The 28,000-nt window shown below is 43.5% G+C and overlaps 1 protein-coding gene across 1 annotated transcript in view; it reads right to left on the bottom strand.

Annotated features, from left to right (window-relative positions):
* Positions 1-20,923, bottom strand: part of TTF2 (transcription termination factor 2) — a 38,384-nt gene extending 17,461 nt beyond the window's left edge. Inside the window, exons 1-14 of the mRNA XM_005299037.4 lie at positions 20,772-20,923; positions 20,413-20,524; positions 18,513-18,599; positions 14,294-14,360; positions 12,673-13,695; positions 11,211-11,337; positions 10,221-10,421; positions 8,435-8,592; positions 5,500-5,581; positions 5,054-5,170; positions 3,315-3,465; positions 2,950-3,055; positions 1,714-1,904; positions 465-618 (exon numbers count right to left, since the gene is read on the bottom strand). Of these exons, the coding sequence (XP_005299094.2) occupies positions 465-618; positions 1,714-1,904; positions 2,950-3,055; positions 3,315-3,465; positions 5,054-5,170; positions 5,500-5,581; positions 8,435-8,592; positions 10,221-10,421; positions 11,211-11,337; positions 12,673-13,695; positions 14,294-14,360; positions 18,513-18,599; positions 20,413-20,524; positions 20,772-20,799 (2,604 nt within the window). The 5' untranslated portion in view covers positions 20,800-20,923. The remainder of the gene's footprint in view (positions 1-464; positions 619-1,713; positions 1,905-2,949; positions 3,056-3,314; positions 3,466-5,053; positions 5,171-5,499; positions 5,582-8,434; positions 8,593-10,220; positions 10,422-11,210; positions 11,338-12,672; positions 13,696-14,293; positions 14,361-18,512; positions 18,600-20,412; positions 20,525-20,771) is intronic.
* Between the last annotated feature and the right edge of the window lie 7,077 nt (positions 20,924-28,000).

The following is a 28,000-nucleotide window of genomic DNA, read 5'->3' as shown; positions in this document are numbered from 1 at the left end:
TAAGTAGCCATGCAAGGCCATCTTTGGCATTTCGTTGCTGTTACAATCCCAATAGTTGGAATGGCTAGCCTGAATAAGATACATTTGATACCTGATTATATCTCTTCTCAGAGTATCCAGGCTCACCATTCTGACCTGGCCATTTGTTGGATGTAAGAGTTCAGTTCACTGACTCTCTGCTCTGTAGAATATTTTAATTGACAGGAAATTCAACTTCATTAGGAAAACAACAATATATAAGAAGCTTTTTGTTCCATTTTGGGAAGGTGGGTTGCTTTTCCTGAAGAGGAAGCCAAGCCTCCTAGCTGGTGAATGATAAGGTCTGGTCTTGCATCCTAAACTGCAGAACAAAGGGAAAAACTAGTCGTAGAGTGACAAGCCCATATATGAAAAACTACCATCTAATTGCTACATGAAGGGCACAGCTCTCTTTCCCACCCCCAGAAGAGGAGAGAGGTCATTACCAGGGGCTTGCCGGTCGAGTCCAACTGGTCCTTGGTTCTCCGCAATAAGAGACTCCTGGTTAAGATACTCAATCTCTCTCCCCCTTTCTTTGTATTGTTATCTACCTGGTTCTTCCACAGCTTGAATTCATCAAAGGGAGAGCATCGCAGAAACCTAACAGGAGAGGAGAGAAAAGACAATTAATACCAGTTTAAGTGAAGTTCTTTGGTTAGTCTCGAGAAGACCAGACGATAATCTGATTACTTCCCATCCAAAACAGCTTTGTGTTCTGTTTACATCAAATTCCCTCAAACAAAAGCCCACAATAGTAACAGAATCTATATTCAGACTTAGCACTGACACATCTTTGTACACTAAAACAACAAACTGTCTGATGATCAGAGAAGTATTACTCCCAATGGAGCTAGGGGGCAGTGATGTTGGCTCAGCAGGGGCCACCTCCTCTTAGTTGGTATACCTCTGAATACCTCACTTAAAAAAAAAATGGCAAAAAGAAAAATAGTATAAGAATTTGCCAAAAGACATCACATTTAATGCTTCAAACTCCCATCTCTCCAATCAGACAATCTGTTCATCTCAAGTTTGTGCAAAAGTTCCCCTCCAAACACCAAGCTTGAAGCTAAACTCAGTGATTAAATCAGATACTTTTGTAGACAATCAAAAATAACAAGTGTTCAACCCGCTTATGACCCAACTAGAGCCACTTTTTGCAGAGCCATCTAAATTCATAACTCATTTGTTGGAAACTACTGTAACAAGGACACGCTCCCTCATTCTAACAAAGCCCTAGCAATGCCACAGGAGAGAAACAATAACTATTGAGTGAACACAGCTGTTCATTAAGGTCAGTGCCATGGTTAATTCAATTCTCCTGGAAGAACATATAGTAGATTAATAACCAACCTAACCCCCTTGATTATGAAAGCAAAGCTATAAACAATAGGTCAATGGACAAGGATACAGAGCAACTAGGCTTTGGACCATCTTATCTGCAGGTCTAATGAATCTAATGCCATACAAAGAACTACAGTAAAAGTACTGGCCTAGCCAAAATCCATTCACCTGAGAAGACTGCATTACTATACGTTGCTCGGTGGTATTGAATTACTAAAGAATAACTGGATTGGGAATCCACACCACTAGCAAAGTTACTCTACACCAGGATCTTTAGTTTAAGATGACTGGACGATGTCTATAGACAAAGCTACGGTGACCAGGGTTATATTGTTTCCCACGTGGTCAGCTCACCTGAGCAGTGAGTACATATCCAGCAGGTTGTTCTGTATAGGTGTCCCAGTGACGGCCCATCTGGCACTGGCTCTCAGTTTGCACACAGCTATAGAGGTCTGAACTTTGGGGTTTTTGATATTGTGGGCCTCATCCAGTATAATCCGAGCCCAGGCGACTCGGAGCAGAGGAGAGCAGGGACATGACGTATCCTGGAGGAGAGAGCAGGCTTCAATTTATAATTCTATATCAGGCTGGGTGGGGGAGGGGAAACACACATCCTGGAGTGCCAGAAGTCAATACATTTTGGGGGGGCAGGAAGTCTTTCCCTGGTGGAAGTCCCCACAAATCTGAGCAGGTCTTAGCAGTCACCACTTCTATTGCGGGTCTCTCTCCACCCCTTTATAACATGCACTTGTTATTGGAGTCAAGTAGCTCTGGAAAATTGTCAAGAAAGTCTACTAGCCCAGGATCAAAGCGTCCTTGCCTGTACTTTACCGTGATTATGGATGATAATGAAAAATGCATATTTTAATATCCTGCCCAAAAATATATTCATTCTGGACAAGCAGAATTTTGCCAGGTTATGACAAAGGGATAAATGTAATGCACCCCAAAAGATAAATCCCATCCCATTAAACACAAGACATTAATCCATGAGGGGAGATTTTACATTTACAAGTGTGTGGAAATACATAGATCCAATGGCTATGGGAGACACATTTGGGTCCCTTGTGCATACAGATGTAAGGAATAAAGTTCATATACAAAGCGCAACCAGGGAATTGAGGTGTACTTCATCTATACCATGCAGCCAATTGAAAGTAGTTTTGACTTTAGGGTATGTCTACATTGCAAGAAAACACACATGGCTGGTCCATGTCAGCTGACGCAGGCTTGCGGGCCTCAGGCTGCAGGAATATAAAACTGCAATGTAAACATTTGGCTTGGGCTGGAGTCCAAATCCTGGTTAGTTACTACTATTAAAAGTAACATGATTATTGTAATAAAGATTAGGATAGATACTCTACTTTTTCTGTTTACTTTGTGCACTTGACAACACATCGTCTCCAGTCAGTTTCTCCTGTTTGTATAAGTCTCTCGCAGCAACAGGAGATTGAAAAAGAAATACTTTTCCATGTACAATAATCTTAGTTGTTTCTTGTAACAATAATAGGTTGAATAACTTCTCAATCTAGTATGATTTTTAAGTCTCTCTGAATAAAGCAGCCCCCTCGTCAACTCCATGTATCTCACCCCCACATCATGGTCCTCAGCAGGGACCTCTCCCTCTTCCTTCTTTGTGGGAATTTCCTTGGAGAGAAGACTGTAGGTGGTGACAACAATGTCATATTCAGAGAGGCTGTACAAAAAGAAGAGGCATGCTTGTCAGCAATGATACCCATCAGGAACCCTTTCTGCAAGGCAGGCAAAAGCAACACTCAAGGATGAACATGTTGGAGGATACGGTTCTGTAAGAGCTAGTGCTTCAATCAATCCTGACTCCCTATGCCTCCTACAGTTCTACTATTGGGGGCTTCTCCCCAAGACAGCTGAGCCAATAAGCCTCCTGCTTAGCGCTTTGTTTCTCCTGTGCAGAATTGCCATGGCTTTGCACTTACGCCTCTACTTGCTTGTTCCGGTTGGGTCCATGGTACAGACAGACCCTCAGTTTGCCACTGCTTACATGTCTCTCAACCTCCTTTTTCCAGTGGTGGATCAGGGATGCTGGACAGATGATTAAAGTACCTCGGGAGAGGATGACAGAGGAATCTTAAATAGAAAGACCAGAAAAGGAAGAGGTTTCAGAATCTTCTCATTAGAGTACAATTAGGATGGAATTTCCCAACCAGCTGCCTGGACGTTCCAAACCTTCCATCTATTTAGAGGAGCAGGCCCACTTTTCCCATTCACATGGTTCTGCAAAGTAGATGTGAGTGTCTTTTTTAAGCGTTTCAGTTCTTCAGTGTATTCCTGCAGTTGTACATTTTTGAGAAAATCTGTACGATATTAAAAACGTCACATGCAAACAAAAATATTTTAAAGATCAGCTTATTTTTCATGTACTTGACATTCTTTTGTTGCTATTTAGTGTTAACAAAAATGTCATGCATGAAGCCTTACTAATATAATAAATAAGGATTTCAATATGAAGCAATATGAAGCTCTGAAAGACTAAAGTGCCTTATTATCACACTTCATTATTTCTGTTTCAGCATGCTGAAAGTCTAGAAAAAAAGCCAGAATGTGACATCTCACGAAAACAGTCTATGCAAATATTTAAGTTTTGTTTTAGGAAAAAGAAATACCGATTGCTTAAGAAAGACAGAAAATCCCGGTAACATTTTTGGGAGGAATAAAAAAAAAAAATCCTCACAACAAATTAACTGAGGATGGAGCCATCATTCTGAGGAAATAAATTAATAATGAATGTTTCTGTGTACACATACACAGAACTGGATACACTGGTGCAATCAGTCTGTAGGAGGATGTATGCAATCTCCACTTGGCTTTAATACAAGATATGCATAACATTACCTAGTTTCTATGCTTCAAAATGAAGTATAGATTAAATACCCATAGGGAATTCTTTCCCTCACCGTCAGAGATGGAATGGCATTTTTAGTTCTCTGTATCACATAGTGCTGGCAGAATCCTCCCTACCGAGATTCAAGGAGGGGCGGGGGATTACACAACCCCTCCCCCCCCCCACAAACGTACAGTCATTTGGATCCCAAGATTATCTCCAAGTGTAAATGGTAATAGATGAGTTCGATAGCAGTGTTTGGATTTCTCAGACACATCCTTAGCAATCTTGCTAGGACTTTGACCAACCAAATTGCATAACACCCAACAAAGATTTATGAAAGACCTATAGTTCCTACAGACCGGGCAGGCCATGGTCACACACACAGTTTCTAAACTCCACCCAACGGAGGGGCACATTTAACAGCTTGCAGAAACCCACGGACAAACAAAAGGGGAAAATGTAGCCTTCTGATATTCACGTGCAACTCACTGACTCCAGAAGGAGTTACATATCCAAGGGCAAGACTGTATATTACTTGCATATAATGGAGCAGTATGCATTTGCCTTAATCCTGGCTAAATGGAGACAGACTACAAATCCCAGCATTCATATCTCTATGCTGATTGAGTGGAGCACTCTGATCCCAGCATATACCTTCTGCAGGCTGCACCTCCAGAGCCAAGTGTAGGGCAACCACTTTGTAGCACACTGTGGATCAGACTTTGGCCAACCAAGTACCACAACGAATGTTGCCCACACACAATGCACATCTTTTAGAGAGCCCAGACACTTGAAGTACTAGCATTGTGTTGCAGTATAATTGTTCTATACCGTGTTTCGACAGCCACATTTCTAATTTCTTCTCCTTTCCTTTCCCCTTCTCTAGCCTTTTCTGGGCCAGAATGAGTGCAATCATTGTTAGAGTCTTCCCCAGGCCCATATCATCCGCTGGAAAGAAAAAGCAGAGGGAAAGTCACGATTACCTCATGAAATGAGTCTGCATAGCTCAAATCTATGCTGAAGCATCTCAAACTCACAAGTAACGTAGTATGATATTTGTTGATCTTGAAGAACTTACTACCGCAAGCTAGGATTTGCTATGGATCGCTGACCCATATTTGGATGGGATACAAGGAAAACAGGATTCTCCAGGATAAGGAACCTGACTAAAATACAGCTTTCACCACTGCCACCATAGTGGAGAATTAATTACAAGGCATGTTTTTGCCAGTATAAATGCATCCCAAAAGGATACACTGCATCATTATGTTGCTTACCCAGAATTCCTCCACACGGTCTCTGACTCTCCCTCCAGAGTAGCCATGCAAGTGCTTGCTTCTGGTGAAGCAACAATGGGACCTGAAAAGATTAGGTACAGAATGTAAAGTGTAATTGGCATTCAGAGACATTGCTCTCAGACATTTCTGTTCTCAATGCCAAGTTGGTCAATTCATCAAGTTCTGTTTTAGTGCAACTGTACACTCAGCACTTGTCTGTCAGCTTTCTTTCCAAACCAATACAAACATCTCAGAGTGGTACTAGTTACTCTGAGATCAGACTTTTTGCAATAGCAAGACGCTATAAAGGTTATAAGACAACCTAACTTGTGCTAGTACTTCACACACAAGCTGGAAGAAATTTTTAAATGTATGATATTTGTAAAGAAATATGAAAGATATTTTATGAGCACGTCATTTTAAAAGCTTTATTTTACTAAGAAAGATCACTGTCTGAGAAACAGATCTATACAGTGTAGGAAAATTTAAAAAACAACAAGTTTTTATCCTTGGGAATCATGTCTAGCAAATAATGCAACTTCTGACCCTGTATGTTATATTATTTTATATTATTGTATAAGCATCCAAACTAATTTATTATATGACCTGTAGTGGAAATCTGAGGTGTTATTGAGAGTAAAGGAATTTTTTCATGACTAACTGCATATAGCAACAATCAACTCCTAATAATGTTGGAGGAGGTCAAGTCTGACTATTTATTCATTCTCTTAGTATTCCTCTACTATTTACTCTATAGGACTGATTTCTGTACACCTCTACCTCGATAGAACGCTGTCCTCGGGAGCCAAAAAATCGTACCGCGTTATAGGTGAAACCGCGTTATATTGAACTTGCTTTGAGCCACCGGAGTGTGCAGCCCCCTCCTTCCCCCTTCCCCACCCCCGGAGCACTGCTTTACTGCGTTATATCCGAATTCGTGTTATATCGGGTCGCATTATATAGGGGCAGAGGTGTACTTGCATAAGGCAAAAGCTGTTTTTAATAATGAAATAGTCCAGCTGATTGTGGCACAGAGTTGGCAATGGCATAGCTATCAGCATTTTTATAGAAAAAAGAAGAACAGGAGTACTTGTGGCACCTTAGAGACTAACAAATTTATTAGAGCATAAGCTTTCGTGGACTACAGCCCACTTCTGCATCCGAAGAAGTGGGCTGTAGTCCACGAAAGCTTATGCTCTAATAAATTTGTTAGTCTCTAAGGTGCCACAAGTACTCCTGTTCTTTTTGCAGATACAGACTATCACAGCTGCTACTCTGAAACCTGTCATTTTTATAGAGTAGCTGTCACTGTAGTATCTAGGTTCTTCATGAGGATTAAAGAATGACAATTAAATCTGCCCAGCAGGGACAGATTTTCTTGTGGGTCCCCATACTCGGTTCATGCAATACTATGGCAAAAAGGGCTAATGTGATCTTTGGATATATAAACATGGGAGTAGTGAGTAGGAGGAGGATTTTATCTCTGTATACATCATTGGTGAGGCTGATACTGGAATACTGCATACAGTTCTGATATCCACATTTTAAAGAGGATGTTGAAAAATTAGCTTATCAAAAAGATTGAGAGGTGACTTGATTACAGTGTCTAAGTACCTTCACAGGGAAAAAATGCTCCAGGTATTAAAGGGCTGTATATTCTAGCGGAGAAAGGTGTAACAAGAACAAACGGCTTGAAGCTGAAGCCAGACAAATTCAAATTAGAAACACGTTTTTAAAACAGTGAGGGTGACTAACCACTGGAACAAACTACCAAGGGAAGTGGAGGGTCCTCCATTTTGTGGAGTCTTCAAAGGCTGGATGCCTTTCTGGAAGATGTGCTTTAGCCAGGTTATGCTTTGGGCTCAATACAGAGGTAACTGGGTGAAATTGAATGGCCTGAAACATACTGGAGATCAGATTAGGTGATCTAATGATCTTTCCAGTCTTTAAACTCTATGAAACTATAAATTGCTAAAAGGCTTTGAAGCACATAGCTGCAAAATTTGGGAGCTAACTGCACTTACACCCTTCACTGTCTAGTCAACAGGGAGTGCTCTAATCCACAACACAGCTTGGGCTAAATTCTAGGGTAGTTTAGAGTACATGCAAAAAGAATAAGAAGTGGGCAGCTGTGTCTAAGATCAGCACAGAGGATCGTAATGAAGGTGATGATCAGAAGAAGAATGAGTAGTAGAAGAGCTGTGAAGAGGAATGTACTACTCATGCCATGTACAGACAGAGAACTTCAGTCACTAGGCCTGCCCACCTGACACCTTCACTAGTGCCAAACTCACTAGTCAAACCATCTCAAGTTATTTTCCTGTGGGGGGAAAAAACCATATGTGATTATGTATTAAGAACTGTATCATAATGCATACACACAAGGGGGCTGAATTTTGGTTGTACAGGCAGCTTTAATCTGGCATTTCCTAACTGTCGAGTGAGTGATCTTACATCCCAAATAACATTCTTTCAGCATAGTTTTTGTATGTAATATTTAGACTACAGCAGCACCCAGAGAACCCAATCAGGATCAGAGCCTCATTGTGCTAGTCGCTCTGGAAATACATACATAGACATGGCCTCTATCCCAAAGACTTTGCAATCTTAGCGAAGAAGAAAAGTGGTAAGGTTCCAATGTAGCTGACAGAACGCTAAAAATCTTCTGGTAAAACTGAAGATTCATATGTCACTCATAGTACTGCAGTTTGCTCCTCCCACAAAAAATGATAGACGTGAAAGACAAAGTTCTGCTTTTTATTGATGCACTTCTTGGCTTAAGTGGAACAGTAGACGTAAGGCAGTATGTTTGTCTAGGAATAGGTAATATGCTGGAATAACCCATTTTATAGCATAATCCCTGACATTATGTTTCATAAGATTACGTGAAACTGTGAATCAAATTGAGTACTGCCCTCCCTTGCTACTGGCTCACCTTCAACCCAGATGGGTCCTCAGCCACAATCTCCTCTGTGGGGCAGGATTCTAGAGATCTGTGAAGATGGTTAATGGCATCACTTGTGGCACTGTGCACCGCCCTAAGTCGATCTTCAGTCATTCTACCTCCATACAGCCCCTGCACACTGGAGTTTGCTAGGAAAAGACACATAGTGAATGAGGACTGTTTATAGCGCTAATTCCCACTAACAGGCTCAGACGCTAAAAGGCATAGTTAAATGGCTACAGGCTCCCAAAAAACACCACAATGCACCCCCCGGTAACAAACACAGATCAGTGTGGATAAAAATTGATTGTTTTATTTTTTAATTAATCAATTTTTTTTAATTTAAGTTAAATAGAGGTTTATTTTTTAAAAACTTAAATGTGAAATTGACAACCTAGGTTAAAGCTTAAATCTTTTAAAATAATGTAAAATTAAATACAAAAAATATTAAGCAGTACATATCTGCTGCCAAGTTTTAAAGAAAAAGAAAAAAAATCAAACCATTGAACTAGTGGAAGTTACTGGCTAAGCACCTGGAGCCAGAGTTTGCTGAAGTGCTAAACCAGTTTTTCTCAGTAGTAGCTTCTTCTGCAGGTGCAGAGAGAGTATTTTCTTCATTTCAGTTTATTCAACTAGTTCATTCAAACCTTAAGAAATCAACTGGGAGTTGAAAAAGCAGAAACGTTTGTTTTCCCGTCTTCCAATCCATGAATAAACACTAGGTTTTAGAGGATGAGATCTATTAGCTTTAAAATCTGGAAGGACATGCTGTCCAGAAACAAATCAATTCAATTCACTAACTACAGATAATATTTCCTTTCTTTAATAAATCAGTTTTAAACGCAAAACATGCTTTAATAAACTTTTTGATGAACTTTTTTCTTATGTATCCAGAACATTTTAGTTTTATTTAATAAAAAAATAAAATGGTGCTTGTGTATTTGACTGAATTTGAATTTCCATCCAAACAGAGTTTAACACAAATCACAAGTAAAATTAATCATAATCTAGTAAATAAGAAATGTCACCATTTTTAATAAAAATGTAAAAATTAAGAATCTGAATAAATGTAAATTAAGCTATATAAATGCTTATATAAATTTGTATAGATATATAGAGAAAAAAAGTACAAAGTGTAGTGTAAAAGCTATATTTAGTTGCAAATAAACATGTTTTAATGGTTACTAGCCAATAAGAATCCTTTCTTTAGAAAAACTAAAAAGTACAATGCAAAACAAAATTACAACTGATGATTTAAATCAAGATTTCCTGCTTGCTGATTTAAATAACCTTGATTTAAATCAATCCACTCTGCAAGGAATTAGTATCTGATCACACTGCCTAATCCCCATGTGCAACGTAGAGCTAACTTCTTTCATATACCTTATAGGTTGCCAAACCCACCCACCCACAGAGATCTCAACTTGGTTCAGGATGGAGAATAGCATACTGGGATCTACACTCTGCTTAACGAAGGACCATGTCAGCAGCTTGCCAGAAACCAACCTAACAAAATAAAGCAGTTTCTGACTCCCTGATGTACCCCGATATTCCTTCTATCAGGATTTACGCCTCAAGATACCTCATTGTACTTTTCCTCTACACTAAGATTCTACAGAAGAAAGCAACTAGAAATTTACTGGAATAAGAAGCTCTTGCTCATCCACAGAGTTTAGGATTCCCTCCAAACTGGTGCTTGATTATGGTACCTAATCTGAAAAAAGCCAACTGCTAGCCAGCAGGTAGGCCTAGTTTCTTGCTGCCAAACCAACCTTACCTCCGTAGACATGACTGTAGTATTGACTGGGTCCCAGAGAGGGAGCTGAGCTGCAGCCATGCAGTCCTAGAGAGGTTTTAGCAAGAGAATCCTGGAATGGCTGTGGGTTTTTCAGATGCACAGTCCTGGGTGGTTCAGTGGTCGTCCTGCTGAATGGGTTACACAGAGATTCTTCCTGATTGTCACTAATCACACTGTTGCCTGTTTGAGAAGGAAAACATTGAAGGTTAATGGCTCAGCAATGGACTTCACAGTCTCTCAGCTTTAGGTCACTATTTAAAGTGTGGCACAGTGGAGAAGGGACCAAAAGTTTTCACTTAAGCAAGGACCATTCAGTGGCCTGAGACATGAGAGTCTCAGTTCTGTTCCCAGAGGATGTGTCCATGTTACAAGGGGTGTCCTTCTTGACACTCTCAGCATGCACAAGTGCCCAGGAACAAATGGCCCAGTGAATCTGAGAGGGTCCATCTCATCCACAGATGATTAGGTTAGTGAATTAAACTCCAGAAGTATCCGCTCAACCACATCTGGCCACAAAATGGCAGATGAAGTTTAGCACATTGTACATCTGAGGCAAAATAATTTAAATGCCTTGTACAAAAAGTAAGGTTCTCAACAGAGAGAAACAGTTAACCCTTAGGATACTGGTCAGTTAGACACAGGCAGTATACATGACTTGCCTTAAATCATACAGTCAAGTTACTGGCAGAGCTGGATCAGAATCCTGAAATTCTGGAGTCCAGTCATGTACTCTAGTCACTAGAGAAAACCACCTCCCAATTTAAAAAAAAAAAAAAATCAACACTCACAGGCAAGAGAAATTTAGTATATGCCTTCATTCATTTTCAGTTGTTTCAATTAACATGGTGTGTTCAGCTTCTTAGCATTCCCATGGCTCTATATATGCAACACACTACATATGAACTTATACTTTTTATAAACACTGTAGTCGGACACACCACTTGGCAAAATTCTGACCATCCCTCTTACCCTTCTCTGCACTTTCTACTGTTGAGAGGCTGAGAGCACTGAGCGCAGCTTCCAAATCCTGCACTTGCTTTAATAATCTTTCACCTTTATCCGGCAGGGCCTGAACATTCACTGTCGCCAAAGTGCTCTGAAAAACAAAACCCAGAATCTACATCTTATCTTATCTACTCGGTACTGATATCCACCCCCAACTACTTCCAACCAGTCTCCTCTACACAGGACAGTCAAAAAGTCAGAAGTAAAAAGGGTAAGACTTGCATTCTAGGAAATCAGATATTTTAACCTAATTCTGCAATCTCCAAAATATTTGTAAGTGTAACGTAGTTCGTATAAGGGTTATAGAAATCTCTGGAGCACCTTTAACCAGAAAATAAGTTAACTATTATTAAATTTTAGGGGAGGGGAATTAGGAACCCCTGATTCCCTAAGATTATGAGAAGGGGGACACAACCAGCGTAGCCTAAGGATCTCAACAGCTCTCCAGAGCACTCAGTCTAGATTGCTTTCTTTATTAATTATTTTTGTTCTTTTCTACAGCATGTTATCCAACAGAAGTAATAGTTCTAGTAGTGAGATCTAAATTCTATTTTGACTTCTACGTGATCAACAGAATTTCTAAGTTTTCAGATCTTTATTATTAGTGATTATGAACAAGACCAAAAGAACACAGCTTGTTTTCTCCATCCCAGAGTAAGCGTGCAAAGCTGGAATCATAAATATTCTCCATGATGTCTTTTTAAAGAGATTCATTTTTCCAAAGTATTACTACACTTTTAAAAAAGTGAATCGTGGCTGCAATCTCCTCCATTCGATGCAATTTTGGGCGCTTCCCAGAGTAGCTAGATAGACGTGGACTAGCTCGGCTCAAGCTAGCACACTAAAAATAACACTCAAGCTGACTTGCTGCACCCAACCTGAGAGTGAGAACTCTGTTAATCTCTGACATCTCCCAAGTACAATCCTGCCTGACCCTAGGTACGGATTTGGGGGACTAGCCTAGCTGTCGCCGATCCCACTGCAGCCACACTGCTAATTGTAGTACGCTAGGTAAAGCAGAGATAGCACGTGTCTACCCACTCTGGAAAGCGCTCCCTCAGCTGCTATGTAGACACAGCCTAAGGTGCAGCTCATATGTTCCTACTATGTTGCTGACTTGGCTCTCAGAGAAGAAAATAATAGGTACCCCCAAGCTAGAGGATATGAAGTTCTCTCACACAGTGTTTTAAGTGTATATATATATATATATATATATATATATATATATATATACACACACACACACACACACACACACAACTGATGTGTCTGGCCTGAGTTTTCAGAAGCCTGAAGTGATCACCTTTCTCTAAGCACTCCGGAGAGTTACTGCTCGGTAGGGGTTATTGATTCTGACAGGGCTGATGCAAACAGCTGCCGCGAGAATGGGAAGAGCAAAAGTGAGGTGTATAATAGAAACAACAACCTTCTTCTGTTTCAGCTGGACTGTAAGATGGTTCTGAAGGGCTATGGTGTCCAGGGTTTCTTCCTTTCGCAAAGATGTTGCAACTCCTGAAGAGGAAGAGAAAATCCTTTGCTCACTCTTCTCAGATGTTCTCTCACGAACTTCCCCCTGTTGCAAATCCAATACTGACCCATCAGATTGGTCTTTGCCCAACTTGGAAGAAACAAACACAACTTCACTGTTAGTATTTTGAGTCGCATATTTTCGCTCCCCTGGCACTATTCCTGCCTTTGATGGTGCTGGCTGTTCCACTGGGCCTCCTTCAGAGGGCACTTGGAGCAATGCTGATGGTATTGACAAGCCTGTAGCCTCCTGGGAAATCACACACTCCCTGGGTGTCATGTTCTTCTCTCTAGTCTTTCCATCAGCATCTACCTTCACTTCTATTCCTTTGCTCCTGTCGCTTTTTGAGTCTTCCTTTCTGAGCTGCTCCTCTCTTGGTGGCTCAGGGCTTGCTTTTTGGCTGTCAAGGCTTGGGGATGAAGGCTTTAGTTTCCTTTCTCTGTGCAAGGCATCTTTCACTGGCTTCGCAAATGCCTTCTCCTCTGTGTGCTCAGAGGATTTATCAGACTCTCCACTGGTGCCGTATTTCTGTTTATCCCCAAAAAGGTTTCTCTCTTTCTGAGACTCAGACTGACTTGATTTAGCTCTGGACCCTGTTCCCTCCCCAGGTTCTGTGTCACTCCTCTTCTCCCCAGACTGTTTCTTCTTAATCTTCATTCCCACTGGAGGCTCTCTTCCTATCTGAGATTCAGATGTCAATTTCTCCTCCTTTTTATCTAATGCCTGTTCTCTCTTTTCCTTCTGTTTCCCTCCTTCAATGGTATTTTTTCCCCTGTTGCCTTCACTAAGTAGCTTCCAGGAGGATAGTTCACAATTCTTGTCTAGAACTTTGAATGGATTTCGCTGACCATTGGGATTAAGGAATAGCTCTGATGCATGCTGGGATTCTGCATCTACTGGCGGTTTGATGGCTTTGGAATCCTGCAAAATATGCAAATAAAATTAATTCTTTAGTACATGAATTAGGAAAGAACATTACCCCATCCACACCCTCAACCATGCCATAACCCACTCAAGAAAGATATCAGATTCTGTGAATATCACCTTTCCCATAACTCCAGCTAGGCTATGTCAGAGCCGCCATCCTTCTGATCAAGTACTAGTAAGCGCTTGGCTGTAGAAGGCACTACTGAGAAGCATAAAGCTGATTCCTTGCACCCACTGCCCCACCCCAGGGACTAAGCAGGATGTCTCATCAACCATGCAGCCTCTGGGAACGGGGATAGGGGAAAAGAGAAGAGACCACAGCTGGATACTGAAGCCATGTTGCCCACAATGCAGAGTACTCCCTGTACTTTGGCCTGAGGCAGTTAGTTTTATCTAAGCCTGTAAAGAGAGACCCCAGCATGCAATATTTCTTCTTAAGAACAGCAGATTGACACCTTAAATCAAGATGGAGCACTGCACGCTGGAACCCATAGCCCTTCGCAGGTTGAACTGCAGGTTGCATAGTGAACAAATGTAAACAATCGCACACTGTGAGCAGCAGATAGCTTAAATATAAATGACACACATGTACCTGCCATGGGATGCTCCCACACCACCTCTTCCCTTCCATCTTACTTTTAAGGCATCGATAGTATAGCCTAGTAGACAATAAAAGAAAACATGAGCTGCGAAAGCAAGTTATAACACATACCAGTGAGTTCTGTCACAGAGAAGCTTTAAAAATTCAGTTTGCACAAGCGGTGTCCCGGACAGAGTCTCAGGATCTACGCTTTACAGGGATTTGTATGCATTTAGTATATCACTCAAGACCTCTGGAAACACAAACAAGATAAAATTTAGTAACTGCCCAATGCACAGCTTTCTATAATATTAAAATCCTCTGGATACATTCATTTCCTCTGCTTATAGTTCCTCTCTTGCCTTGAAACAAAAACTGAAGGTGTAGTGACACAGAACATTCAACAGGATTCAGTCATTGATTATGATCAAAGTCTTGGGAACCGCTCGTGGTTTACCAAAGCCCAAATTTATTAGCCTGTTAAGAGATGGGCTGTGCAATGCATTTCTTTGAAGCTGGAGGGGAGGAGGGGAGGGAGGAGTTAAGAACACAAGAACATAAGAACGGCCGCACTGGGTCAGACCAAAGGTCCATCTAGCCCAGTATCCTGTCTACCGACAGTGGCCAATGCCAGGTTCCCCAGAGGGAGTGAACCTAACAGGTAATGATCAAGTGATCTCTCTCCTGCCATCCATCTCCACCCTCTGACAAACAGAGTCTAGGGACACCATTCCTTACCCATCGTGGCTAATAGCCATTAATGGACTTAACCTCCATGAATTTATCCAGTTCTCTTTTAAACGCTGTTATAATCCTAGCCTTCACAACCTCCTCAGGTAAGGAGTTCTACAAGTTGACTGTGCGCTTTATGAAGAAGAACTCCCTTTTATTTGTTTTAAACCTGATGCCTATTAATTTCATTTGGTGACCCCTAGTTCTTGTATTATGGGAATAAGTAAATAACTTTGCCTTATCTACTTTCTCCACATCACTCATAATTTTATATACCTCTATCATATCCCCCCTTAGTCTCCTCTTTTCCAAGCTGAAAAGTCCTAGCCTCTTTAATCTCTCCTCATATGGGACCCTTTCCAAACCCCTAATCATTTTAGTTGCCCTTCTCTGAACCTTTTCTAGTGCCAGAATATCTTTTTTGAGATGAGGAGACCACATCTGTACGCAGTATTCAAGATGTGGGCGTACCATCGATTTATATAAGGGCAATAATTATCTTCTCCGTTTTATTCTCTATCCCCTTTTTAATGATTCCTAACATCCTGTTTGCTTTTTTGACCGCCTCTGCACACTGCGTGGACATCTTCAGAGAACCATCCACGATGACTCCAAGATCTTTTTCCTGTTTCGTTGTAGCTAAATTAGCCCCCATCACATTGTATGTATAGTTAGGGTTATTTTTTCCAATGTGCATTACTTTACATTTATCCACATTAAATTTCATTTGCCATTTTGTTGCCCAATCACTTAGTTTTGTGAGATCTTTTTGAAGTTCTTCACAGTCTGCTTTGGTCTTAACTACCTTGAGCAGTTTAGTATCATCTGCAAACTTTGCCACCTCACTTTTTACCCCTTTCTCCAGATCATTTATGAATAAGTTGAATAGGATTGGTCCTAGGACTGACCCTTGGGGAACACCACTAGTTACCCCTCTCCATTCTGAGAATTTACCATTAACTCCTACCCTTTGTTCCCTGTCTTTTAACCAGTTCTCAAACCATGAAAGGACCTTCCCTTTTATCCCATGACGACTTAATTTACGTAAGAGCCTTTGGTAAGGGACCTTGTCAAAGGCCTTCTGGAAATCTAAGTACACTATGTCCACTGGATCCCCCTTGTCCACATGTTTGTTGACCCCTTCAAAGAACTCTAATAGATTAGTAAGACAAGATTTCCCTTTAGAGAAACCATGTTGACTTTTGCCCAACAATTTATGTTCTTCTATGTGTCTGACAATTTTATTCTTTACTATTGTTTCGACTAATTTGCCCGATACTGACGTTAGACTTACCGGTCTGTAATTGCCGGGATCACCTCTAGAGCCCTTTTTAAATATTGGCGTTATATTAGCTATCTTCCAGTCATTGGGTACAGAAGCTGATTTAAAGGACAGGTTACAAACCCTAGTTAATAGTTCCGCAATTTCACATTTGAGTTCTATCAGAACTCTTGGGTGAATGCCATCTGGTCCCGGTGACTTGTTAATGTTAAGTTTATCAATTAATTCCAAAACCTCCTCTAGTGACACTTCAATCTGTGACAATTCCTCAGATTTGTCACCTACAAAAACCGGCTCAGGTTTGGGAATCTCCTTAACATCCTCAGCCGTGAAGACTGAAGCAAAGAATTTGTTTAATTTCTCCGCAATGACTTTATTGTCTTTAAGCGCTCCTTTTGTATCTCAATCATCAAGGGGCCCCACTGGTTGTTTAGCAGGCTTCCTGCTTCTGATGTACTTAAACATTTTGTTATTACCTTTGGAATTTTTGGCTAGCCGTTCTTCAAACTCCTCTTTGGCTTTTCTTATTGTTAGGCTATGGAATAACAGGGAGGTTTCTTTTTTAAATTGGCAGCTGACAGAGCTCTGTGAGATGCTTTTATTGGATTGCAGCTGTTTTTTATTTAATCGTGAATTTTAATTGAACACATGTTGAAAGCTTATGTGGGATATAAATATAAATAAATAATTGTACCAAAGAAAAACTTTTTATGATAACATAAGGTTGTTACTAGTAAATAATTGGATCACTGAATAGAATAAGTTGGTTCTTAGTACAGAAGGAGCCAAAAATTTGAAAGATATTAAATAAATGAATCAAAAGATGGAAGAACAATTATAAGAAACCCTAGTTTAAGTTTTTCAAACAAGACACTGGGAGTCAGAAAACTGGATTCCATTTCACCAACTACTTGCTTAACCCCTTAAACTCAAGTTTCCTAACTGTAAAAAGGGGTAATATCTATCTCATAGGAGACTGCACAAGCAGTTAACAAAAATATGTTAAATCAAAGTCAAAACTACAAGTAGCATTAATTTGCATATAGATTGTATCTATACATTCACATATAGACAGATCGATCACCTATATGACAGAAATGCCCATGTGACAAATTGGGGAAGCATCTGATTAATAATCACACACCTGTGTGCTTTATCACATAACTGTAACATCTGCCCAATAATCCATCTCCCTAGGATTAATTCTAACATTTCCAATTGCTGAGCAGCTTCAAACAGTTGATGCTAAACAAACAAACATCATCAACCTGCCAAACAAATGTTTCTTCTCCACCTCAACTGTAGAATTTCCCTTGAAAACCATACATGTCCGAGGCCTATGATGGTCCTGGGCCAGTGACAACTTTAGTGTTCAATATCCAATGGCCCAGCAGGATTAGAAATGGGATCCTGACATCACTGAAGGGGAGATCTGAGCCTTTCTAGTGGGACCTGGCTCTCATTTTTAGTCCTGGGCTGGCCAGAGCTAGACTAAATTCAGACATTTTTATGTACAGGATTCTATTTTACATCATTTTTAAAGATGTTTTACATTTATTAGTGTTAATTCTCTCTCTGTCGGAGCCCAGCCCATTTGGACTCATGCTGACTAAGGCACAAGGATACAAAAAATAGTACTATGATTTTTTTAAAATCTCTGTAATGTTCCTAAAATAGATTTTCCTGTAACATATGTGTCATACAGAGACTACATGATGGCATTCTATAAAAGTTATACTAGCACTCGTTTTTGATGATCTGGATAACTCAGAAATGGCTTTACCATGCACGATTATGTGATCATCACAAACTCATGCCAATAAAATCCTTAGTTCACAGTGATGTGATATATCTATACAAACTATATCTAGCCAGCAGAAACTGAACTTTGTTGGGAGCTGCTTTTTGTAGACCTTGTGGTTTCCAACACACATACAATCCATCCAATGATATCTACAATTTAATGTTGTAAGATTCATATTGTTTTAAAATGATACCAATTTCAGTACAACATCCCACCTCAATCCAGTTATTTACATTCTATTATCTTAGAAACTGGAACCTGCCATATTTGAAAACTAATGTGCAAACCTGCAGAAATGTATACACCAAGCCCTGTAGCGATCAGGCTGTGATGCCACAAGAAGGAAGAGTTATCCCAGCTTTTCAAACTAATGAGAATTACATGCTGTGCATGTTCCCTTTGGACAAACCTACTTGTATTCTTCTCTGTCCTGTTGCTGAATCAGAACTTGCATCTCCACCATATACTTCTCATGGATCAAGCAGTAGGAAGCAGGAAGGCTGAAGGTGGGGGAAAAGAGATTTGAGCTGCCTGAGTAAGAGCAGTAGCAGAAACAAATGCCTAAGGCAAAATCCTTAGAGGAAGATCTCAAAGACATGTAAAAAGGTCGGGTTCACAGAACTAATAGCTCCTTGTCAAGGCTCCCCAAACAGCCCCAAATTCACTTAAAATTAATAAAAGGGCTAATCTCTTCTCTCTCTTAGTTTCCAGCACTTAAGACACAGAATGCCATTTATGTAACGAAACTTTGGTTTTCTTGCACCCACTATTAGCCCGGGTCTTCTGTATAGTTTTGGTATAATTTACAAAGTGGGTAGTCAAGGTGGGAGACAGTTGAATCTCTGGTTTCTAAATAGAAAGATTAAGAGGTACAATATTGATATTAATAGCTAATCTGTGGGTGAACTGCAGGATGGTCTATGGCTACATCTACAAATCACAGTGGTGTGTAGCCCACAGTGAGTGCATATGATGTATATGGGCATCCAAGTTGAAGGTACACAGGCTAGTTGGAGATACAGAATGCCATTTGGCATCCTGACACATCCCCTTTACCTTGACTACAAAAAAAGCTGATAACTGTTAATCAGTTGGTGTGATCAATCTGCTGCCTATCATGACGACTAGTATTATCTCATTGTTCCTTTGTGTTTTCCCCACTTATTTGTATCTCTTATCTTAGTCTTAGACTGTGAGCTTTTTGGCTCAAGGACCATCTTTTTGACCTGTGTTTGTACCACATCTAGTTCAATAGGGTCCTGGTCTATGCAGAGCCGGTGCAAGGATGTTTCGTGCCCTAGGCGAAACTTCCACCTTGCGCCCTCCATGAGCCCTGCGGCAGCTCCTCCCCCCCCCCGTGCTGAAGCACCTCCCTGCCCCCCCCGCCCTGAGGCGCCCCCCCCCCTGCGGCTGCTCCCCACCCCCCCTCCGCCCTGAGGCGCCCCCACCCTGCGGCAGCTCCCCACCCCACTTAGCCCGGGTGGCCGTGCAGCAGTTCCCCACCCCAGCTCACCTCTGCTCCACCCCCTCCCCGAACCCTGCGGCATACCACCGCCCCCCACAGCAGCTCCTCACCCCCCCTCCTGCCCTGAGGCGCCCCCCCTTGGCCCGGGGAGCCATGCGGCACCTCCCCACCCCAGCTCACCTCTGCTCTGCCTCCTCCCCGAGCACCCCGTCGCTGCTCCACTTCTCCTGCCTCCCAGGCTATCAGCTGTTTGGTGCCGCAAGCCTGGGAGGGAGAGAAGCAGAGCGGGGCGGCATGCTCAGGGGAGAAGGCGGAGCAGAGGTAAGCCAGGGTGGGGAGTTCCCCTGCGTGCCGCCCCCCCCCCCTTACTTGCTGCAGGCGGCCCTCCCAGCCCCTTCTGTCTAAATGCGGACGACAGCCACCACTGTCGCCGCCGAAGAAAATGCCACCCCCCCCAAATGCTAGCACCCTAGGCGACCATCTAGGTTGCCTAATAGGTTGCACCGGCCCTGGGTCTATGACTAGAGCTCCTAGGAACTATGATAATACAAACAAATAATAAGACACTCTACCGACTCTCTAAGGGGATTAGGATATGTTTCTGCCTTCCCATAAAGCCGTTTCAAACTCAGATGATATGTTTACACTGCACTGTCTCTCAGAACACATATACAGCAGCTGCCTTTGCTTAGTAATGAATATTGTTATAATGTAATCTGAGAGCGTATCCAACACTGGAAAATCTAAGGTAACATATACCGCATCCCAGGCTGTATGGTGACAGCTCAGCATCACCCCCGAGAGTGGGGTACGTGTGCGGAAAGGAACATCCCCATCCCTAAACCTACTGTGCAGGAAGGGCGAATCCGCAGGGCGCCTGGTCCTGGACCGCGCACACGTAGAAGCTTTTCCCTTTGTTTGGTCCATCGCGGACGCCTGTTTTTAGGACACAGAGAGACCCTGGTGGGGAAGCAAAGCAGCCTTGTGAGACTGGTCCCAGCATCCGCTCCACTCTGGGACCCGAGCCCAGGGACACCCTCAGCCCCAGGAAACTCCCGCACGCTCAGTTTGGGGACCCAGCCCCAGGGACCCCCCCACTCTGGAGACACCCCCGGGGCCCTCCTCAGAACAGCCCGACCCGGGGGACCCCGCAGCCCCCGCCCACAGGGAACCGCTCCGCGAATGTCACGGCGGCACCGCCCCTCACCGTGCTCCGCGCACCGCACCGCCTCCATCCCCAGGCACCGAAGCCCCGGCGCGGCGCGGCCCGGGACCCGACAGATTCTCCGGGAAACGCGTCCCTTCGGCCACGCCCCCGCTCAGAGATCAGCCAATCCGGCATATTGATCCCGCCCTCCGCTAGCACAGCGGCCAATTGGAGCGGGGAGGCATGATGGACAGCCAATCGCAGCGAGGCACCGCCCCCCCTTCTCTCTCTCTCTCTGCGCGGGCACTCAGCTTTCGAATGGTGAGAAGGAAGTGGGCAAAGCTAAGGGGACAGTCATTGGTGGGAAGGCAACCAATGAGCCCTCGCGAGAACTCTTCCTATTCCTCCACCGACTACACACCACGTGGGAACTCTGCACTCCTCCCCATGGGAGTGGGGCCGTGCATGGCTGGGCGGGGGCCGGGGACGCAGCGTCCCATCTCCGAGACCGGGTCTTGTCCTGCTCCAGTCCCCAGCGCGTGGCGTGTCCCCTCCGCACACAGCTTTCCCTGCCCAGCTCCCCTATAGCACACGGTGCCTTACCGTGCCCTGACCATGTCCCAGTCCGTGCTCTTGCCTACCTGCCCCATCTCTGATCTGCAAGGGAAAGGGCTCGATGTTTGGCAGCGGGGAAACCTCCCTACTCTCTCGCTAGAAGTGTCACCAAACTCGGGGCGGCCACCTACCTCGCCGGCGGCCACAGGTATTTCTCAAGTCTCCCCATTACAGTCCCAGTTAAAATCGTGACCAAAGAGGAAAAGGAGAGGAAGCCAATCCGATGCCCGTCCCTTTTTCTGTCTGCCTCCACCCCTTGACCAAGTCCCTCGCCGTTTGTCTGGGCCATTGTCCTCATGCCCCCGGCCGGTGTATTTCCCTTTGCGACTCTGAAACGTGCCCCCGCTTGCAGGTCTTGGTGGCGGAAGGCCATGGAGAGGCTTTCACTAGGGCAAGCAGGAAGGGGTGTCCTTGCGAGGTACTTGTCGCTCTGGAGGTGAAAATCAGCAGTGCGGGGTGTGAACGGAAGTCGCCCTAGAAGGAGAATGCAAGGCATGTGCTGGGCAGGCCAGGCGTTTCTCTGTCCGCCATTCAAAAGGGACCACCCTCCCCATCGGCGAATGAAACCCCGGTCTCCCGCGTGACAGGTGGGGATACTCGCCACTATACTAACAAGGAAAGGGGCATGATGAGTGCCTACCGCTCCCAGAGACCACCTATGGTCAGCGTCCACCATAGCATAGTCCCCAGCAGGCAACAACACCTCTTGCCCTCTTCTGCTTCCTAAAGGCTTTGGCTGCAGCAACAGCCCTGGCCCTCCTCACATGCCCTTGCCCACCAGGCCACTACGCACCTCCTCACGCAACACGTGCCTGGGACCTTGCCCTCACATACCAGATGAGCAGCACCTTTTTCCTCTCAAAACCGGGTCTTTCGACCCTCTCCCTTCCACACTTCGGACTCACGCCCCTCAAACTCACCCCATCACAAACTCACCCACGGCCCCTTTGGCTTTTGAAGCGCCTCTGGAGAGCCGCAGCTTCCCAGGCACGCAGATCCTTCCTTTCACCGTGCACTGGACGGATATTCAAAACACAGCAGTTGCCAGGAGGGAATACGCTGCTTTTTGACCCTGGAGCCCAGGAAGAATTCCTCTTACTCTTTTCCTGATGGATGGACCCCACTAACTTTCCTTTACCAAGCAGAAACTAGGGACCAGCTGCTGGCTTTCTTTGCAAATGGGCCAATCAGGCTGAGCCACTAGGCGTGTGGCAGGATATCCCCCCCACCAAAAAAGCAATGCCGTGACCCGAATTCAAACCAAGGTTGCTGCGGCCATGGCGCAGAGTACTAACGACTATACGATCACGGCCAGGTGTTTGCGGAGGCAACAGCTGAGCGGAAAATGCTTAGCTCTGCGCTCTCGGGGCGGCCACCTACCTCACCGGCGGCCACAAGTATTTCTCAAGTCTCCCCATTACAGTCCCAGTTAAAATTGTGACCAAAGGGGAAAAGGAGAGGAAGCCAATCCGATGCCCGTCCCTTTTTCTGTCTGCCTCCACCCCTTGACCAAGTCCCTCGCCGTTTGTCTGGGCCATCGTCCTCATGCCCCTGGCCGGCGTATTTCCCTTTGCGACTCTGAAACGTGCCCCTATGTGCAGGTCCTGAAGCCGGGCCCAGTGGCGGAAGGCCATGGAGAGGCTTTCGCTAGGGAAAGTAGGCGGGAGTGTCCTCGTGAGGTACTTGTCTCTCTGGAGGTGAAAATCAGCAGTGCGGGGTGTGAACGGAAGTCGCCCTAGAAGGAGAATGCAAGGCATGTGCTGGGCAGGCCAGGCATTTCTTTGTCCATCATTCAAAAGGGACCACCCTTCCCGTCAGGGAATTGAACCCCAATCTCTCACGAGACAGGTAGGGATACACGCCACTATACAAACGAGGAAAGGGGCATAATGAGTGGCCACCGCTCCCAGAGACCACCTATGGTCAGCGTCCACCATAGCAAAGGCACCACCAGAGGCCTGAGCCAAACTATCATTGAGGAAATACCTCTTGTTATTGCTGAAACTATGCTTCAGGTGAGAAAATTTTCAGTGTACATCCATTTTTATTTTTCAAAGTATTAACAAAGAAGTCAATGTATCCATTTTAACATTTAGCGTTAGGGGAGCAGGGGAATACAAAATGAATATAAAAATACCAAAATATTCTTTAGTCAGAATATTATTTCAGTTACACAATCCTGTGCCTCGTAATAACATACAGTACCATGAAAATTACACAAAAATGTGTTAGCATTTGCCAACCGTGATTACAGCTATTTTAGATTGTCCTCTTACTTCCATAAATCTACAGTCAGAATAGCTCCTTTGATTTGAAATGATCAAACTTTTTTTTAAAAATATAGTATTTAGAGCCCGATTCTCCTTTTGCATCAGTGTAACTCCATTGACTTAAATGGTGTTACCTCTGATTTATTCCAGTGGGATAGAAGTAAATGCTAAGAATATCTGCTTTTCTCTGCAGAAAGGTTTCAAACAGGGGGCGTATGTTTTTTTTTTTAACACATTTATCACAAATATAAAGTACTGTTCCACACTAAAGAACTACTCTCATAGTAAACTGAAATTAAATATATAATAGAACAAAACAATTAAAGTTTGTGATCAACATATTCATAAATTTTTCAGTATTAATTGGGGAAGGGGCCAGATGGAGAAGGGATATGAACATATGCATGCTTTGTGCTAAATTCTGCTCTCAGTTATACGCTGATATAGCCCCACTGACTTCCACGGATTTACAACAGTGTAACTAAGGACAGAATTTTCCCCTTTGTCTATAACAGGGGTGGGCAAACTACGGCTTGCGGGCCAGATTCGGCCCGCAAGCCGTTTTAATCCGGCCCTCGAGTTCCCACTGGGGAGCAGGGTCTGGGGCTTGCCCCGTTCCGGCACTCCAGCTGGGGATCAGGGTCGGGGGGCTGCTCCACACGGCTCCAGGAAGCAGTGGCATGACCCCGCTCTGGCTCCTATGTGTAGGGGCAGCCAGGGGGCTCCACTCTGCGCGCTGTCCCTGCCCCAAGCGCCACCCCTGCAGCGCCTATTGGCCGGGAACTGCAGCCAATGGGAGCTGCAGGGGCAGTGCCTGCGGATGGGGCAGCATGCAGAACCGCCTGGCCACAGCTCCGCATAGGAGCCGGAGCGGAGACATGGCCACTGCTTCCGGGAGCTGGTTGAGATAAGCACCACCCAGAGTCTGCACCCATGAGCCTCTTCCCGCGCCCTAACCCCCTGCCCCAGCCCTGATCTCCCTCCTGCCCCCCGAATCCCTCGATTCCAGCCTGGAGCACCTTCCTGCACCCCAAAACCCTCAGCCCCACGCCAGAGCCCGCACCCCCAGCCAGAGCCTGCACCCCTTCCACACTCCAAAACCCTGCCCCAGCCCTGATTCCCCTTCTGCCCTCCGAACTCCTCGATTACAACCCAGAGCCCGCACACCTGCCCTGCACCCAACTCCCCCATCCAAGCCAAGAGCCCCCTCCAACACCCTGAATGACTCATTTCTGGTCCCAACCTGGAGCCCGCACCCCCAACCAGACCCTGCAGCCTCTACCACACCCCAACCCCAATTTTGTGAGCATTCATGGCTCGCCATACAATTTCTATTCCCAGATGGCTCTCTCGGGCCAAAAAGTTTGCCTACCCCTGGTCTATAATAATGGATGAAAACACATGCCTGGCATGACACACCTAATTTGTTACTTGCTGATTTGTATTATTTGAGGAATGAGAGGAGGAGGAAAAGATGTCATATTCTTATGGAAACGATGAGTCAAACTTTAAAGTTATTGGGTGAGATTCTGATCCCACTAACACTGGTGTAAATCTGCATTAACTCCATTGAAACCAATCAAGTTTCTTGACAGGGAATTAACTAAAAGTAGAATCTGTAGCAATGGGTCTTTTTTTTTTTAAAGTTAGAAAAGCCTGTTCCAAGGGGGGGGGGGGGCCTAAAAACGCACCCTCCTCATGGAACAAACCTGACCATAATTTCTGCCTATCCTCACTGGATTAATAGCCATTGATGGACCTATCCTCCATGAATTTATCTACTTCTTTTTTGAACCCTGTTTTAGTCTTGGCCTTCACAACATCCTCTGGCCAGGAGTTCCACAGGTTGACTGTGCACTGTGTGAAAAAATACTTCCTTTTGTTTGTTTTAAACCTGCTGCCTATTAATTTCATTTGGTGGCCCCTAGTTCTTGTGTTATGAGAAGGAGTAAATAACACTTCCTTATTTACTTTCTCCACAACAGTCATGATTTTGTAGACCTCTATCATATCCCCCCTTAGTCGTCTCTTTTCCAAGCTGAAAAGTCCCAGTTTTATTAATCTCTCCTCATACGGCAGCCGTTCCATACCCCTAATCATTTTTGTTGCCCTTTTCTGACCCTTTTCCAAGTCCAATATCTCTTTTTACTTTTAACTAATACTGGAGGACTAAGGACATGGTTGCAGCCTTATGCAATATGTTCCATGCTTTTGTTTTAGTCTTGAACTATGACTTTCTTAATGGCACATTGTTGAGATTTTAAAAAAAATTCCTCTGCTATGTAATTAGTTTCAGAGTAGCAGCCGTGTTAGTCTGTATCTGCTAAAAGAACAGGAGTACTTGTGGCTACAGCCCCATGAAAGCTTGTGCTCAAATAAATTTGTTAGTCTCTAAGGTGCCACAAGGACTCCTGATCTTTTTATGTAATTAGTAACACCTTTGATTATCAAAAATTAAAGAATTAAAGAAGGGGCACTTCACTCAGGTTGAAGAATGAAACAAAACCGCTCACCTTCACTATCTAGAAACAATGCACTTCCTTGTACTTTGAATACAACTTTGTAAAATGTGTGTGTTTCTTAATTAGTTATTTCTCTAACAACACCTCAAACTAGAAAACACTGATAACAACAACAGCATTATGGGGAGGGTGTAAGATGTGTTTCATTTAGTAAATAAATTATTTAGTAAATATATTACTAATAATATGTTAGTGAAATTAACACAGTGAGCCAAATTCAACCCTGGTGTAAGCAGGTGCAACTCCTCAGACCTTCACGGGGGGCTGAATTTCAATCAGTGCCTTGGTGGGTAAGGTGCTCTTTATGTAATGCTAACTGTTTTGTGCTTTCATATGTGCTTGGGGGTTTCCCCCCTATGCCTTTGAGACAAAATCTTGACAATTACTTCAACGCAACCTAATGGTGAATAAGAGCAAACCCAATCCATCCAAACTATCCTATGGTTGCCCCTTTAATTCAGGCTCCCTGTTCCCTTTTCCTTTAATGGCCTTTTTGGTCAACTTGTTTTGCAAGGGTTACAAAATAAGTGGAACATTAAGAAATTGTTTCTAACAATCTGATGAGCTATTATACCGTGTGTGTGTTCATATAGACAGCAATTAAAACAGCATCACCCATGAAAAGAAATCCAGTGGCCTAGCTTTCTCCCTGCATATTCATTTTACAATGGCAATAATGACCTCGGTGCAGGGCATTTCCTGGCAATTGATGGGATTATAGATTCTTGGACATGTGCCAAGAGCTGTCAAAAGATACATTTTAGACACTGAAAAATTAAATAAAGTAAAATGAATGAGTGACTGGGGTCACTAGGCTACTTTTCAGGCCATCAGCTCCTCACAATCCATTGTTATTAACTATTTCATTCCTGAATATTTTGTAACTATGCAAAACACCCCATTTTGTGGATTGTAGAAGTCTCAATTCAACAGTCCATCTTTATTCAGCAAATCACATGTTTAATTTCAAGCATACACTTAAATCCCATTGACTTCAATGGGACATAAGCAAGTACTTAAGTTAGCCATGAGTTAAGTGCATTGCTGAATAGAGATGGATTTACTCATGTGCTTGAATGCTGTTTTGAACTGGGGCCAGAGAAAGGGGTGATCTAGTGGTTTAAGAACGGGATTGAGTTTCATGAAATCCAGAGATTTTACCCTCTGATATTCTGTCTATGGCCTTGGGTAAGTCACACACAGCCAAATTGTCACAAGAGCTCTGTAATTCTCAGGTTTTAAGTGCCCAAAGTGAGATGCCTTGTCCCTGATTTTCAGAGGTTTTGAGCACCTGCAGCTACCACGTGGGCACTCAAAAACTGAGTCACACAAAACGAGTGAGCACTTCTGGACAAACTTGGCCCTTCACTTTAATAATGCTTCAGCAAAAATGGGAATGATACTGCTTACCCACCTACCTGCCGCTTGGGGCTAGGGGGCTGTAAAGATTAATTCATGTTTGTACAGCGCTTGGAACATGAAAAGTGCTATATAAGTGCTAAAAATTGTTATTTTAAGATTTAATGAGTTAAACTCCAAGAAATACTTGCACTGAGGTAGTTATTGCTTTAACAACACAAAAAGACGTACTCCTTTGTAAAAATCTAACTCACCAAGCTTTTCTGTGTATAAAGGATGAAACCTGTATAACGTCAATATTAAGTGGCAATACAGTATTTATGTTCTATCTCATCCTTGTTTAATCTTAGTGGCTGTACAATGCCTCTGTAAAAACAAAACAAGGAAAGCAAATCGTAATTCTCATTGAGAACTAAAAAACCCCAAACAAAATCTGCATGCCCATCTTCTACAACCATTTCTGCCATCTTTCCGGTGCTTGTCTGCCTCTACCCATTATGCATGTGAGAATGATGTATCTGCT

The sequence above is a fragment of the Chrysemys picta genome, chromosome 1 (assembly GCF_011386835.1).
Source record: "Chrysemys picta bellii isolate R12L10 chromosome 1, ASM1138683v2, whole genome shotgun sequence".
NCBI lineage: Eukaryota > Metazoa > Chordata > Testudines > Emydidae > Chrysemys > Chrysemys picta.
Note: the sequence above shows the minus strand (reverse complement) of the source record. Positions and strands in the feature narration are given on the sequence as shown.